This window comes from Typha angustifolia, chromosome 14 (assembly GCF_048772165.1).
Source record: "Typha angustifolia cultivar Huaian chromosome 14, ASM4877216v1, whole genome shotgun sequence".
Classification (NCBI taxonomy): Eukaryota; Viridiplantae; Streptophyta; class Magnoliopsida; order Poales; family Typhaceae; genus Typha; species Typha angustifolia.
The window spans coordinates 3,060,591-3,077,323 of NC_133252.1; the positions used below are offsets into that span (position 1 = coordinate 3,060,591).

Sequence of the window (16,733 nt, forward strand, 5' to 3'; positions counted from 1 at the left end):
GTCCTTTAACTCTTTCTTTTATAGAATTGTCACTGAAATTTATTAGATTGAAATCCTAGAACATCCCTAAGATGTGACAGTTTGAGTATACAGATGCCAAATATCACTCTTTAGACTAATCTAGGAATGCTTATTTTTTAAATATGTATAACAAAATTATGGTGTTTAGTTATAAAGCATTACAATAATGTAATTGTTATACTTGCTGTGGTATGAAAAATAGAAATATTTTGATAAATGATTCAAATTTATTTTTTTATAGGGGATGGATAAGAAGAGAGAATTAGGAATTAGTTAACTAGTATGGAGATAAATATTATTTAATTCATATATTAGTATAAACCACTTTATACAAGAATATCCTAATGCTTATTCCGTGACTTAGAATTAAATATTTATGAATATTTTTTTTTGTCATGTATAACAAAGAATCCTTCTATAAACCATTTCAATTAATTTATATGAGAGTAAAATAATCTTTCCAAAATTTAAGTATAGCTTGATGAGTTTTTGATATATATATCTATATGAATCTTTTAATGCTTTACAACTTACATATAATAATATAAGTTCAGCATTTTTCATTTTAGAACTATGAGTAGGCAGTTAGCATGTTCAATAATGCCCCCATTTGACATTAAGTTTAAAGAGTAGACTTTTTGAATAAATAAGTCAATGCGAAAACCCACTCTAGTATATATATATATAAAAAAAAAAGAAATCCAGTTCTAAATTAGATTCACATAATGATAGTTTCGAAAATACTCAATGAAAATTTATTAGTATCAAGATATTTTAAAATTATATGACTCTCATATTAAACATACGCATATAGTATTCTATCGATAAATTCATAATCTATGAAATAAGTTGATAGTGGTCTAATCTTTTCTTATATATATAGAACTAAATATATTTTACCTTTTTATACTTACGTCTAAAATTACTTTATCCTTATATTAATCATAATTTAATACTTTCTAAAGTATAAAATGATAAAATAATTTTAGGCATACACAAGGAGACGGTAAAATATATTTAACCTATATATATATATATATATGGTGATAAATTATCATATTAACTCAGTCTTCACTCTCTTCTCCAGTACCAGATAAAAATAAATGCCTCGAAATTAATGGGCATGTGACAAGCTTTTGGAGAGGCAGGAGATTCTATATACGTACTTCCAATTTTCCGAATAGGGACAATAAATAATAAACATATAAGGTCAATATATCACCAATAATAAGTATAATAAGTCTAAGAAGAAGAAGAAGAAAAAAAAACCTCTATCCAGTACAAAAATGGTGCATGTACGGTATCAAAATTATTGACCAAAAAGCATCTTTGTAGTCAGAAATCAAATGGATATTGAATCGTTTTGGACGGTGCGTTGGAGATCGCAATCCTTTTACTATCTTACTGGAAAAATTACATTTTACTTTGCTCGTGTAATTAGATTTTAATTTACTTGATATGATAATTTTATTCCTATCATTTTACTCTCCATTATATTCAGATTAAAATTGTTGTTATTTCTATCATATTTGACTCTTAAATATGATGAAAAATAGTGACACAAATAAGATTAAAATTAAAAGGAGTGAAATAAATTTAAGCCTAATAAACCGAGTATGTATGATGATTGATATCTTCTTGGTGCCTTTATTTGATTATGATGTAAACCTTATCTATCTCTTCACTATTTCTAAACCCTACTACTCTGTGGTTGTTGATTGACAGATTGAGATAAGGTATAGAAGAAAGATTGCACTTTATTCTTATTACTATTTTATTATATTTTTCATGTTATTTATTGTAGCTATAGAAGAGAAGTTTGCGTATAAACTTCTCTATAGCTTATCTCATGGGTCAATACAAAGTATATAAGAATATGTTTGTAACTTCTCTCCTATTCCTTATCTCTTGGGCCATTTTATAAGTATATGTTTTATCATCTCCTATTTTTCTTTATTGAGTTATTTTATAAAAATAATAAAAATAATTAAAGTACTTGTGTAACTTTGCGGAAGGAAAAGATCATAGGCACACTGAGAGCGTAAATAATTGTAACTACAGCCAGTTAGCTAAAAAATAATCAGGTTGCACAGATTGCTGATTCATTCTGGATCAACTTTTTTTTTTGGTATGATAATAAAATCTAACATGTTTAGTAGTCGGTTCACTTGGTAAGATTCGATTGTGATAATTATTAATCAACTAATCTCATTATTGTTTTTGCTTTGGTTCTCTAATCGAACTATTAGCTTTCTCTTTTCTCTTCGGTGGGCGGTGGGGTAAAACAACTTTAAGCTTTCTGAAGTATTTGACTTCAATGCTCTAATAGAATAAATGTCATCATATCATGGATGGATCTCTCCTCTTTTATTTACTAAAGTTATATGAATTTTCTTTTAATGAGATATTTGATGTAATAAGGATCCGCTTTTATGGTGGAGAGGTTACTTAGTAAAGCCTGTTTTCATATTAGTGCAGCGCCACTAGTTAAGCGTAGTGGCTTTGTTCGATAGGTCAATGAAGGAATTTTAGGGCTTCCAATTGTACCAATCAACTAAGCTTCTTTTAATCTACAAATTGTGGTCTTAAACTTAGAGTTCTTGCCATCGATCAATTGATCGCTTTGTAGTTCAACGGTGTTTTAAAGAATAGTTGTGAAACTATTGAATTATGTTTTCTAACTTCTAACATATGAAACTTCACTCCAATCTAAGTTAAGTGTGTCTTTACTACGAAGAAATAGATTAGGTTTGTATATATGATTAAAGAGTGTGTTTTGAGAAACTAGAATTGGATATGATAGCACTACTAAAGCTTTTAATCTAAGTTACAAATAGTTATAATTTTCATTTGTTAACATCTAGATACTAATATAATGCATCTTAAAAACCTTATTGAGAGACTAATATGAAAAATATCTTAATCAGTTTTAGATCAAGGGTATTTTACTGTCATCCAAATATACAATATGAAATTAGAAGAAACAAATATGTCACTCATAATTTTCATTAGAAAAAAAAGAAGAAAACTTGACACCATATTTAAAAATATAATTATTTTATATTTGAGTGACTTGTTAATTTTAACCCACTTTAGAAAAATCTCTAATTTAATTGTCATAGAATTAGATCATCTTAATTAGACAGACAAATAGTTATTTGAAGAAGATGTGAGATTTAATAGTTTGACTAGTTTTCAATCATAATGAATCTTAACGTAGAGTGCAAAAGATAATTCCTTCTATATGAAGTTGCTCTATCTATAGTGTGATTTGATCCTATCTCGATTAGTTTAAGAGCATCATTAGATGTGTGCTAACACATCGTTCACTCGACTCTCCAACTTTTCAGTCAGAAAGGGCAATTACAATCATCGAATTCATATAATCGATATACTGGCACGCATCTAAAGATGTGCCATGACCAACTTAATAGGTATCATATTAAAATTCTTGTTCTACATTAGATGATCATGATCGCATAGCATTTTAGTTCCAACAAGCTCTTTATATTTTGTTTCAAGCACTATTATAATCGTTTAATAGGTGTCGAAGATAGTCTACTTTGAATCAAATGCCTCCATTCGAGAGTCAAATAAACAATCTTTACTAACTGTAGTGCAGTAGTTTAATTTTATTGGTCAATGACAAATGTAATAAGTTCGATTTCCTCATTAATGTTAGTATTGGGAGGCGGTGAAGTCCAAATTTATTTTATTTAGGTTGAAATAGTTAATCTAGTAATTCAAATATAGATGGTGAATCTATCCGGAAAGAAGAAGAAAAAAAAAGAACATTTACTCCGCCCCCAAAATTCCTCTCGTGATCATGCGATGGACGGCCACGATCGAGGCCAGTCCAAGCGCGACGCGGGGGCTACGGACGGCGACAGGCGGCCCCACGTGATTCGCCATGCAAGGAAATAAGAGGAAGTCGACATCAGGAAGCGCACGAATCCGATCAGACGGTCCCCCCACTCGCTCATACACCCGCGTCTCACCGTGTTCCACCGCTGGGCCCCGTAACTAACAATAACCTACCCACCGCTACCCAATCCCCACCTCTCGTCGTGCCCTCCTCCCTCTCCCTCCCCCCCTCCCCTCTCTCTAACCACCAGAAAGAGTATTATTCCTCTCCCTCCCCCCTCCTCTCTCTCTCTCTCTCTCTCCATCTCCCTTGTCAAACTCCATAATGATTCCATCAACACTCCACTGTCCACCCACAAATTTCTCTCCTTTTTTTTTTTTCTAAAAAATATATATTATATTATTTTATTGCTATTTCAAATTAATATATAAGAAAAAGTCATGAGCTTAAATCATAAAAAAAAAATGTCCTCCACTTACTTATTTTTAAATATTACTTTGCGTTAATTATGTTTTCTAATTTTACCCTTACGTTACAATCCGTGTGCCTTATGAGAACACGATTATTACGCATTTACCCCCCTCTAAGGTGATTAATTACTCTTAATTAAATCTAGTCTCCACAAAAAGTGAAAAAAAATCTTAATGAGTCTAATCTCACCGGTGCGGTGTCCCCATCGCACCACACGACCCGTCCCGTTTCGCTGGCGCACCAACCATCACTCAACCTCCGTGCGGGGCCCACCCCCCCTCCTCTCCTTCGGTGCGGTTACCGCTCCAGCACTTACCGGTCACGTCTTTACGAGTCCCTTCGTTCTTGTACGTACATCGCTACGCACTATCGTGATTCGTTTGACTTGGGGGTGACGCTACCCCAGTTGTCCACTGGCTCACATCATCCTACTGTTGAAATCGATTAGGACTAATTTATTTAACTTTAACCCCTCGTAGTTTTATATTTCGACTAAAATTCTTCATTTCACATCCTACACCTCAACAAATTGTGTAATTAACATTCTCCTTCCTCTCTCCGGGTTCTTATTTCATTTTATTTTTGCAAATAAATTCGGGAAAAAAAATCCAAATGTGTATTTTATTCTTAATCGAACCATTAGATATTAATTGCTTAATATTCCTTATCATTCGACGGTGTTAGCAAAAAAATATTAAATAATTATTTTATCATTATTTTTTATTTTTAAAAATAAAAATAAAATGGCTCTGCGTTGCCTATAATTGATCGTATGATAATTAGACGAATTTTTACTAATAGAAGGATTATTTTAAAATTTTTTATATAGTTAAGATATTAATGTGATACGAAAAATAAATAAGAGGGTATAATATATATATATATATATATATATATATATATATTATATGAAAAGGTGTAATAGTTTTGGGTGTCTAAAAGCGTACTTATTTCTTATTTATTATTTATATTAGTTTGGATGAGTCTTATGTAAAATTGGTTTTAGAAAGAAGTTAATAAAGAAATAAACGTGTGATTGGTGAAGAGATATAAAATTGTTAAAAGGTAAGGTGTGAAGTGAAAATTATTTTTTATATTTTTTATATTTGATTTCGGACAGTAGAGAGAGAAGAAAGGGGGAGAAGAGAAGAGAAGAGAAGAGAAAGAAAGAAGAGAGAGCTTGGCTGTCGTGAAGTGTCGTGCATGCATTTAAATTTCGTTTCCTTTCTTGTTCTCTCACTCTTCATTTCTTTACTATTTTGGATTCATTTCTCTCTCTCGTCTCTTCTCCTCTCTCCTTAAGACTCATCTCTTTCTCCTTGGCATGCAAAGGCGTTTCCTCTGCTCTCCTACTTGGCCAATCCCCGAAGCAATCGGCCATCTCTAAAACCCAAACCCTTTGAAACCCTCGGCCCATTGGGTTGCCCGGTAGCCTCTGACTCGAGGGCCGGGGAGATGGTCGAAGAGATGGGTCTTCTTGGGAGGGGTAGGAAGTGATACGGGGAGGCGTCGCCGTAGCTTGGAAGCGAGAAAGGTTTGATCTTTGATTGTAAGCGAAGTGGTTTGGTCGGGTTTGTCGTTGGTTGAGGGGAAATGGCGGCGAAGAGGTGCATGAACGCCGCGTGTGGGGCGCCGGCACCGGGAGGAGAGTGGAAGAAGGGGTGGGGGTTGAGATCGGGAGGGTTTGCTCTCCTCTGCGACAAGTGCGGGTATGTGATTTCGTTGTTCTCCACTTTATTGATTTGGATTTCCATGTCTGCGTAGTGTTTGATGTTTGTTTCATGAGGGATTTGGGGGACTTGTGTTGTGTAGAATGTTATTTGGGTCGGCGGTAATTCCACTATATTCTTGTGTTTAATAGCGAATTGGGACGTTAGAAATTTGTTTTCTTGTTCAACTTTTTCTGATTTTGGATTTAGTGGAACTGATCAGTTACTTTTACAGAGCTACTGGGTCTTATACACAGGATTTTGGATTTCAATACTTCGGTATTTGCATTGCTTTTTCTTTTTTAAGTTTCGTTTTGCTATTCTAGGAATTACAACTAAATATTCATGTTAGAAAGCCTTTAGCATCCCTGGGCTGGCTGGGATTTGTCGTGGATTTTTATCTGACGCCAGTTAACCCTGTTTGGCGTCTTTTTTGATTTGTACTCTCGCTGACCTTATATTTTGGAGAAGGCTTGAATGATGATGAATAAGAGTACCCTATAATATGGATGTAGTTTTCTATACTCTGTAACTCAAAACACGGGATATACTCTGAGGTGGCTTATTGCTTTAAATAGTACACAGATCATATGTGATTATTAGTCCTGTTTAAAAACGGAGGCTATTTGAGAATTACGTCCAAATAGGAGTGAAACAGTTTATAATGTCATTATCCAGAGTTCGTTTGAGTAGATTGATCCAAGACTTTCTTGATAGTACATTAATTGGGTTACCTTAGTACAATTACTCTTCCTTTATCGCACGTCAGTGCAATACCATGAAGCCTAGAATATTTTTCTTAAACATGGCTTGGTAGTAGAATAATGTGACTATGTCTTTTTAATCTTTTTGGTGGTTCTAGGATTGCGTATGAACAGCTTGTTTTCTGTGACATATTTCACCAAAAAGAATCTGGTTGGAGGGAGTGCTCTTACTGTGGAAAGGTAAGTGTCTATAAAACCTTAAAACCTATACCTCTATTTTCCTTTTTCATCAACTGGTCTCGAAACATTGACTCTTTAAAAAAATGGTATTTGCAGCGTCTTCATTGTGGATGCATTGCTTCGAAGTATTCATTTGATCTACTTGATAGTGGAGGAGTTCAGTGCATCAACTGCATGAAAAATTCAGGACTTCCTTTTGTAAGATCCTTGGTCTTATGTGCAGAGTTGCTTGCGTGCATGATGTGTAGCATATACTGCATTTCCTTTCATGCTAATCTGAATCACCTTAAACTTCTGTTTTGCAGATTCCAGGTCAAATGACACCAAAGTTTTTACCGCCTCAAAATAATCAAAGGATTTTTGATCTCTCTGCCACAAGTTTAAAGGATGAAACAGTACCAGGTAGTTCCTCTGTATTGCCAGCCATTTCTGCTAATGGTAAAATTGATGATGCTGCTGCTGGGAAGGGCAGTGATATGCTCTTGGCGAAGAACTTCGAAGCTGGACAAAGCAGTCTATTTTCAAAGCAGAGAGAGATTGAGAATGCAATTGGTTTAATCAAATGGGAGCAAGTGAACCTTAGTGTAGGGGAGATGGGAAGGACGTGTTTCTATAATAGAAACCAAGGTCCCGTTGGGTCTTCACGAACTGACCAACAAGATGAAGCTAGAAATGCTATGGGGGATAATGTGATGTGTGAATCGCTCGCCAAGGCATGCCTAAGCATGAGTTTGGGAATAGCTAATTCAGGCAGCAAACTGGAAGCTACCTCCAATTCAGATAGACATATTATGCTTGCCCCACCGACAGCTATTTCTGAGGGAAGAGATGTGGGCAAAACACCATCTCCGCAGCAGGTTCAGAGGGCTCGCCATTTTCTGTCCAGACCCCCAAAGGCAGGCCATAGTGCTCCTTATGATACAACGAAGGATATGGTGCCGCATATGCGTGTTGCAAGGCCACCTGCTGAAGGAAGAGGCCGAAATCAATTGCTTCCACGTTATTGGCCAAGGATTACAGACCAAGAACTTCAGCAAATATCCGGGGAGTATCCTTTCATTGTTAACATTATAAACAAATAATATGTACATGTTGAGACATGATATACATGGTTGGCCCCTTGTCTAATAGCTTAAGTCTGCGGTCCACTAGGTACCTAACATGGTATTGAAGCCAGTTATTCTAAGTGTCATGTCATGAGTTCAAACCTCGTCAAGCCCAATTTAGTCCTTTATTCTATTGTATATTAATATGGTGTGGAGGAGCCACATCCTGTCCATGTGTAGACTATTATGTCCGCACAGGAGGGGGTGTGTTACGACCTAATATGCATTATCGGTCTATTACCTAATGGCTTAAGTTTCTAGATCAATTGGTTATCTAATAGTATAAGAATTCAATTTTGCTTATTTTTTTGGCTCGTATCTAGTTGCATTGTCAGGTTCCAACTTTCCATATCTAAAATTTCATTTATATTCATTTCCTTAACTCTTTTTTCTTGAAGTTCAAATTCAACCATTGTTCCATTATTTGAGAAGGTTTTGAGTGCCAGCGATGCAGGACGTATTGGGCGTTTAGTTCTTCCAAAAGCATGTGCTGAGGTAACTTCCGAGTTTTCTTCACTTCTTTGGTTCCACCATTACCTCTGATTTTGTTAATCTGGTAATGGTAAATAAAGTCCGTGCATTGCTGCACAACATTATTAAGAGTTGATGTAACATTTGCTGTGATGTTGCAGGAACTTGATTTTTTTTCTTTCAATTTCCACCAGATAGCTTTTAATCCATGTGCATTAGGACACAATCTTCTATCTGAAAACTTTAACTTACTATTTTTGTACTTCAGACTTTAAAGAGCTGCAATCTGCGACCTTTAGCAGTTCCAAATGATAATTTTAGTCATAAGTTGTGTTGAGCACCTTAGATCAATTGGCTTACTTTATTCCCATATATACATTGTGAAGGAAACTAGTCTTTCTTGCAGAAACAGATTCATGTTCTCAGTTTAGCATGAGACTTGAAGACTTGGTTTCTTTGCTGTTTCTATTGTAAATAGCCGCATTTTTAACGTTCTTTCTTCTATTATGCTTTCCTTTATGCTATTTCCATGTTCTCTGCTCATGTAGAGCTTATTTTCATGCAATTTCAGAGTGCTTCTTTGTTAAAGTTTTCATTTGTCTAAAGTTTCGGATATCTATCCAGGCATATTTTCCTCCAATTTCTCAACCAGAAGGTCTTCCATTGACAATACAAGATGCAAAAGGAAAAGAGTGGCATTTCCAGTTCAGATTCTGGCCAAATAACAACAGCAGAATGTATGTCTTAGAGGGTGTTACTCCGTGCATACAGTCCCTGCAATTACAAGCCGGTGATACAGGTACTTGTAGACTCCTCTTTTTCTTTTCTGCTATCAAAATTGGATCAATTTCTTTATGCCTCCTCTGCAACAATCCTTTCCAGATTTTTTAGTCCAAGCATGTGAAATATTTTAATAGGAACCTTTTGTATGAGCATCGCATGTAATGCTTACTGTTTTTTTTCTTGACATAATTGAGATCTCTGAGAAGATTTGGCTTCTGATGTTGCTTTTGTTCCTTTTCTGCCAAAGTTTTCAAGTTTTCCTAGTTGTCCATGTGCGGGAGCCAGCGCCCTGGGCTTTTTGTGCAATAAACCCCTTCAGCTGAAGACTAGTGTGAAATATTTTAATAGGAACCTTTTCTATGAGCTTTGCTGACACAATTGAGATCTCTGAGAAGATTTGGCTCCTGTGTTGCTTTTGCTCCTTTTCTGTCAAAGTTTTCAAGTTTTCCTAGTTGTCCATGTGCACCCAAGTCTATTATATTATATGTGGTGTTCCTCTTGCGGTGAAAATGCTAATGGTGATACATAATTTCATCTGTTTGTTATGTTTTAGGGCAGTAGTTAGGTACATCAATGTGGTTCCTGCTTCCCAGAATTTCAGCTGTTCCTTATATATGTAATATTGACATCACTTGTTACATCATGTTGTAGAATATGAATTTTTCTTACTGCCTTCATATTTTGTATTTGGGTTGGATTCTTGAAAACCATTTGTATGTTAACGTGGTTTATGTCCCTTCAATATTTAACATTTGTAAACTTTTCTGCTTACAAATTTTGTAGATTTGGTTGCTGTTTTATGCTGCAGTATATCTTTTTTGGCTTAATGATGCCATATAAATGACGATCTAAGCGCCGCATTTGTTAGATCAAGTGACGAGCATATTGTTCACTGATTATTATACCTGTAGTGGAATATTATTGCCAACTTGAAATAGTTTGTTTTACATTTAAATGGCAAAGTTGGGTATCCTTACCTGAAAATTAGGAATGTTTGATTATTGATATATAAAATTGTACATTGAGTGTTATATTATAGGCCTATAAGAACTACTTAATTTACCATTGATAGAGGGTTCAAATGATTTTCAACATTTTTTTTTCTGATGCTGTTACATTTTTAGCTAAACCATCATGGTCAGTCGGTCCTTTTTTTACTATTGTGCAAAGCACTGCTTTGTTCTTCTTTCTTTAAAGTTTTTTGCTTAGTGATGTTTCAATGATGAGCCCTTCTGTTCGTCAGTGACTTTCAGCCGAATAGAACCTGAAGGGAAACTTGTTATGGGCTTCCGGAAAGCGACAAACACTATGACGTTGCAGGTAAGATGCTTACTAGAAATCCTGTTTTAAATTTGTGGTCACAAGTATACACTTTTGCACCTTGTCTTTCTCTTGTTATTCTGAAGGGAAACATCTTGCGGTCCTTTCCTTCTATAATTTCTGATGTAACTTATAACTCTACATTTCTTTCAATTTTCACTTCTTGAGTGATAATACACAGCCTGCATGAAGTTGCCTCGTATCGCCTACTTTGACTTAAGGGCTAATGTCACCTGAAACAGGATTCTCAGATATCTGCAATTGCAAATGGTTCTTTTGTCAACGAAACATTCTTTTCGGGGGCAAACGAGAACTTACAGATAGTTAGTGGTTATACTGGAATTCTTCAGTCAATAAAGGGAGCTGCAGATCTCCATTCCAGCTCTCTAGCTGAGCATCTGAATTCAGCTGATGGAGATGGTATTTGGCTTAAGACAGATAAACTTGGGGGGTTACCAAATGAAGCACTATCGTTGCAGCCTCTGCAGAAAAGAAGCCGCAATATTGGTGCCAGGAGACTGCTTATGGACAATGAAGATGCCTTAGAACTGAAGCTCACCTGGGAGGAGGCTCAGGATTTGTTACGTCCAGCTCCAAGTGCTAAACCAAGCATTGTTATGATTGAGGATCATGAATTTGAAGAATATGAAGTAAGTCAACCCTGATAAAAAGTTGGAGCACATTTTCCTGCAAGTTATTGCAATATCATTTTGTCCTCTAACATGCAAATATTAATGGTATTTTCTTCTTTCGTTTATGTATTAAACAAATTGTCATTCTGCCTATGACTGATTTGAATCCAAGGATCAAATAACAAACAAACTGAGTCCTGTTACTTAACACGATATTTTTGGCATATCCATATGATTCTTGCTGTCCTGATAGTCAACCTTCTGTTAAATAATTTCTTGACCAATCTGCTACTATTAGTGTACAGCGTTGCTGATGGGTTCCTTAGCAGTTGCTCATCTATGTCTTGATTACGTACCTCAGTATTTGGTGCACTCAGATGCTAATGCCGTATGATTGTTTAACATAAAAGGAAAGTTTCTTGCATGATTACTTCTAACATTTATAACTGTCCACTGTGACAAAATGTGGCCAATTATGTGGATGCCAAATGATAGTTTACATGAAGACAATATGGTCTTTTACGATATGTTTTCAGCTTTATAACAGCCTATAAAATATATGAGCCATATCATTTAGACCATGTTTGCTAGTTTCGGTCAAGGAAGCACCCCTTCCTCCAAGTCTGATCCATGCCGTCTCACAGAAATTGGCACTGCTATGCCCTGCAGCTGGTCTCCTCAAAAGAAAGACTACATCCAGGCCGTTAGGTCAAGTTTGTTGTATCTACCTTTATCGGAATACAGACTGTTTTCTTGGGCATAATTACTTGTTGGTCTCAGAGATTGTTGATATTGTTGGTTGCAATGCATTTACTTCATCTCCATAACACCTATAATTTTAAGTGTCACTCTACTGGTTCATAATGGTCATCCCATCATGTCAAAACTTTCAGGTACATTTGATTTAAGAATAACATAGAAAATGTACCTGATAGAATTCTAGAAATTGTGCACCACCCATGATCATTCATCATTCTGCACTTTCTAAATTAAGTTTGTTATGGATATTTCTTGCCAAAATGTTCTGGTATTTGATGTCTCTCAATTTTTTCTAGTTTCTAATAACCATGCAATTCCTGCAGCTAATCCATTACTAATTGCCTGCAGGAACCCCCTATTTTTGGAAAGAGAACTATTTTCACTATTCGAGCTTCAGGGTAAGGATGTCCTTAATACATAAGCCTTAATTACGTTACTTTCTGTACAAAGCAAATTCATGCTTACACACATCTAGCGAAAAGTTTTATTAGTCTTGTTATATCCATATATGCATCTGCAATTTGTGATGCACAAAGATATGTCTATACAGAAAAGTTCTTTCAAGTTATTGGCTATTGAACAATGTTGTATACTGGTATTTGCCTTTCTTGACTGCTTTCTTAGCTTCTCATTTGAAATCTCCATGTCTTGTTCTGTTAACTCTAAGATCCAGAAATTCTACATGAATTTTTGTACTTCAATTTTCTGAAACATTTTTCAAGTTGGACTCGATTGGACTATGTATTGACCATATCGAGATTAAAACACTTAACTGTCAATTGTAGAGCTCTCTATATAATATCTCAACTAACTGGTCGAGTTTTCAGTCTAAACAATTGAAATTTTGTTTCTGAACAAGCTTATTGAGGACCTTTGACTTACTAGCATCATTAAGTCTATTTTATTCCGTCCATATAAGCCTCCTTAAGGGAGCTATCCCCAGGGCTCTAGTTAGTGCTCACTTTTTTATTATCGTATGCTGCATTTAGTGGGATAATCCATTTTCTTCAACCCAGATTTATGATTTTCACTTGGTTCTATGCACATGCTTGATTTGCTGTACTTTTGTGCATGCAATGAGCTAATCTTACCTTTTATGAAATTTATTCTAGTAAAGTACATATATATTTGTCCTACACATCCATTCAATCAAAAATCAATTAGTTCAATTGTTGAATACCTTATTCCTTACTACCGTGTGATTATAAACTTTTCCTTCAAGGCTTCAACCTATTCATTATGAAAATATGACAAAGCTTCCGTGCATCTTATTTTTCATTTTTCTATATTGATAGGGAACAAGATCAATGGATTCAATGTGATGATTGCTTCAAGTGGCGTCGATTGCCTGTTTATGTTGTTGTTGCCTCAAGATGGACATGTGCTGACAACTCTTGGGACCAAAAGAGGTATGTGAGACCTGTTCACACAAAATGTTGTGAAAATCATTATGGATGATATCAGAGGTCAATCTATTAGAAACTTTCATGTAAAATAAAAGTTCTTATTTCTTAGAACTTTTAAGAATGCTCATTTTGGCAGCTGATAATTTGAAGTGGTGTAAACTGCACGACTAAGCATACATGCCTCCTTGCACAATATAACTGTCATGAGGCTCAAACTGTAGTCCTTTCAACTTGAATTTTGGATTCTTGATGAATTACTATTTCCTGATAAAAGCAATGTCAAATGCTATTCTCTATTTTGTGTCTTGAGATTTCTAGTCTTCTATGATTTGATTTTTGATGTCAATGGGTAAACTTTGTCTCATTTAGTTTCCAATCCATTAAAGTCTCTTTTCATCTCTTATTATATATTCCAGTTTTATTTTATAATTGTTCATAAATCACGGCAATCTTTGCAGTTCTTCATGTTCTGTGCCAGATGAACTAAACCCAAAAGAGCTGCAAAATCTTCTTCGCCAATATGCAGGTGTGCAGTTTCTCTTTCATTTTGATTGTAATGTTTAAAGAATTTCACAGTATATTCTTGTTTCTTTATGGATATTCTCAGTTATCGCCAAACAGATGTAAACTACTAAATTGTACAGATTCCATGGAGCTTTGAGTTTAGTCTACATTAGGGCTAATTTACATCAAACTACAGTGTCTATTGTTACTTTTGAACTAGGCAATTGTATATAGTTTGTAGAGTGGCTAAACAACATGTGTTTTATTTGAGAATATTTCTCTTTTGGCTGGTGACAAGGATATTGTAGTCCATATTAGCATAGAAGATCTTGAACAAAAATTATTAATAGGTGACAACTAGCCTACTCAGACTGGATACTGAATCTATTCGTGAAGGGTTGTTCTCTTAGAATTGGTCAATTAAGAACTAAACTCATGTTGTCTGTAGTTGCATATGGGCTGGCAATTTTTAACGTCGTCATCCAGTTTGGTTAATGGAATAATTTTTTGTTCATAATTTAGTTGTGCAAACTTCCTGCACACCTATGGGTATCTTTTGTGGTCGTAGTATTTTTGAATTTGAACTGTTCATTTGTAGTAGAATAACTGCATTTACAAATAATGGCTTTCTCATAAAACTGGTCCTTGTGAAAACTGTGTAAAAAGAACTAGTATTACTGGACCGATCTATTTATTGCATCAGTAATTTCTCAAAAAGCACTTCAAAAAGGTCTTAGCTATCTGAGCTTTCATCCTAGGAATAGTCAGGTCAAGGAACACAAGAAATAATCATGTAGATGAAAGAATGGAAATACTCTTGTCTATCTCAAATTTTAGGTCGATCTGTCAGTTAAGTAAATTCATAATTCGATCCTCCTAGGCTTTTTTCATAAATATTCTGAAATATACACCTTGTGTGAAAGAAAGATCGATATAGTTTTCATGATATAGTGATGTTGTCCTGAAATTTATGATAGTAGGACTGCTTTTTCAATAAAGTTCCCCATTAGGAGAGGAGTAGGACTGCTTTTTCAGTAAGTTCTTCACTAGGGTAGGGCATATATGCCTATCTGTACTGTAATTATGGCATAGGCTTTTGCATTCTGTGGTTGTGCTAACTTCTCCTTTCTTGAGCAATCAGTTTTATCCCGTTGTTCCATCTATTACAGATATCAAGAGACGGAGGATTGGCGGTAGTTTGGAACCGAATTCATCGGAGCTGGATGCATCTGGTCTTGATGCATTGGCTACTGCTGCAGCCCTTGGGGAGGTTGGGAGCCAAGCTACCTCCTCTGTTGCGACAACCACCAAGCACCCGCGGCACCGCCCTGGCTGCACATGCATTGTATGCATCCAACCCCCCAGTGGCAAGGGCCCCAAGCACAACCCAGCATGCACTTGCAATGTATGTATGACTGTGAAACGCCGTTTCAAGACACTAATGATGCGGAAGAAGAAACGCCAATCCGAGCGAGAGGAAGCTGAGGCCAGTAAGAAGATGGCTTGGGGCAACAAGGAAGAAGTCGAAGGGAGTAACTTATCAGGTGGTGCGCAACCTTTAGATCTCCACAGGGAGAATGATCTGGGGTCTGATTATAGTAAAACTGTCATTGAAATCCCCGAAACAAGCAAGGGCCAGATAGACTTGAATTACCACCCCGGGCGTGACGAGGATTTGCAAACAGGCCAATCTCGACTGAGCATGATGAGCCTTCTTAAGGTGGCAAATCGTCCCTTAGAGACGTATCTTAAGCAGAACGGCTTGATGAGTCTGACATGCGAGCAAGGGAGCTCCAGTACCATTACAGTTCCACAAGCTCCTGTGGAGAGCGAAGGAAGGATATCCAATGAAGGCCATCTTTCCTCTGTGGAACGGGAACGAGACAGCGGTGCCGATGAAGGGTGCGGTAATCAGGAGAAGGTTGCAAGTGATACTGCTTGAGAATGTACGAGTGTTTCGTTTAGAAAGGTTAGTGAATTTTGGAAAAAAGTAAAAAAGAACGGAGGGTGACATGGAGTTTAATTTGTGTATAGCTCTATGACTTTACTAGTTCTAGGACGACATTTTTCCACCTTTTTTACATGGATTTTTGGAATGTACTTTGCATTTGGCTATTTGGCTTGAGACTAATGTTTAAACTTAAGTTATGCTTGATAAGAAGTGATGCACCATGTAGATTCTTAATACATCACTGTATGCTCTAATGATTTAAGGGTAAATTATAGCTTTTAAACCCTTCTAATCATTTAGCTTCAAACTTGAGCATTTTACTTTGTTGCAATTATTAGTTAAAGAATGTAAAAAGGCTCAATTACCTCAAAGTAATCTGATTTGAGAATGGTAGGAGCAGTTTTAATGATTTAGCAATTTAACATATGACAAAAAAAAATATGGTTTTTAGTCATTTATAGTAACTTATTATAGATGAAAGGATTAAGAAATAAATGCATCAATTATGTGAAGCATCATTGTAGTTGTCTCTCGTGATAGAGAACATAAATTGACTTCTTTCTGTCGACGTTGACGTTGATGTTTAATAAATTTTCTACTAGAATACTACATATGCATTATATGAATCCTTGCCTAATTTATATATATATATAATATATATATAAAGATTAATTTTTTTTGGGTCTAATTTATAATTAGTTTATGAGAATAATCTAAAAGTAAATAAATACAATTTATAGATCCAACAAGTTCAAATCCTGAAGATTACAACTAACTTGATCTATGTTCGA

The 16,733-nt window shown here is 35.5% G+C and overlaps 1 protein-coding gene across 1 annotated transcript; it reads left to right on the forward strand.

Moving 5' to 3' along the window:
• Positions 1–5,494: 5,494 nt before the first annotated feature.
• On the forward strand, positions 5,495–16,152 carry LOC140775780 (B3 domain-containing protein Os07g0679700-like). Its single transcript, XM_073119211.1, has 12 exons — positions 5,495–6,066; positions 6,929–7,010; positions 7,107–7,208; positions 7,316–8,058; positions 8,515–8,611; positions 9,212–9,386; positions 10,614–10,690; positions 10,933–11,340; positions 12,430–12,479; positions 13,377–13,490; positions 13,946–14,013; positions 15,161–16,152. Exons 1-12 carry the CDS (start codon positions 5,951–5,953, stop codon positions 15,931–15,933), a joined length of 2,805 nt encoding a protein of 934 aa, XP_072975312.1. The 5' UTR covers positions 5,495–5,950; the 3' UTR covers positions 15,934–16,152.
• The last annotated feature ends 581 nt before the right edge of the window (positions 16,153–16,733 follow it).

What these genes read in the sequence shown, in the direction of transcription:
- LOC140775780 (XM_073119211.1), top strand. Translation starts at nt 5,951, where the DNA reads ATGGCGGCGAAGAGGTGCATGAACGCCGCGTGTGGGGCGCCGGCACCG. An exon ending in AGTGCTCTTACTGTGGAAAG is followed by an intron (nt 7,011 to 7,106) that starts GTAAGTGTCTAT and finishes TGGTATTTGCAG; the next exon opens with CGTCTTCATTGTGGATGCAT. An exon ending in ATTACAAGCCGGTGATACAG is followed by an intron (nt 9,387 to 10,613) that starts GTACTTGTAGAC and finishes TCTGTTCGTCAG; the next exon opens with TGACTTTCAGCCGAATAGAA.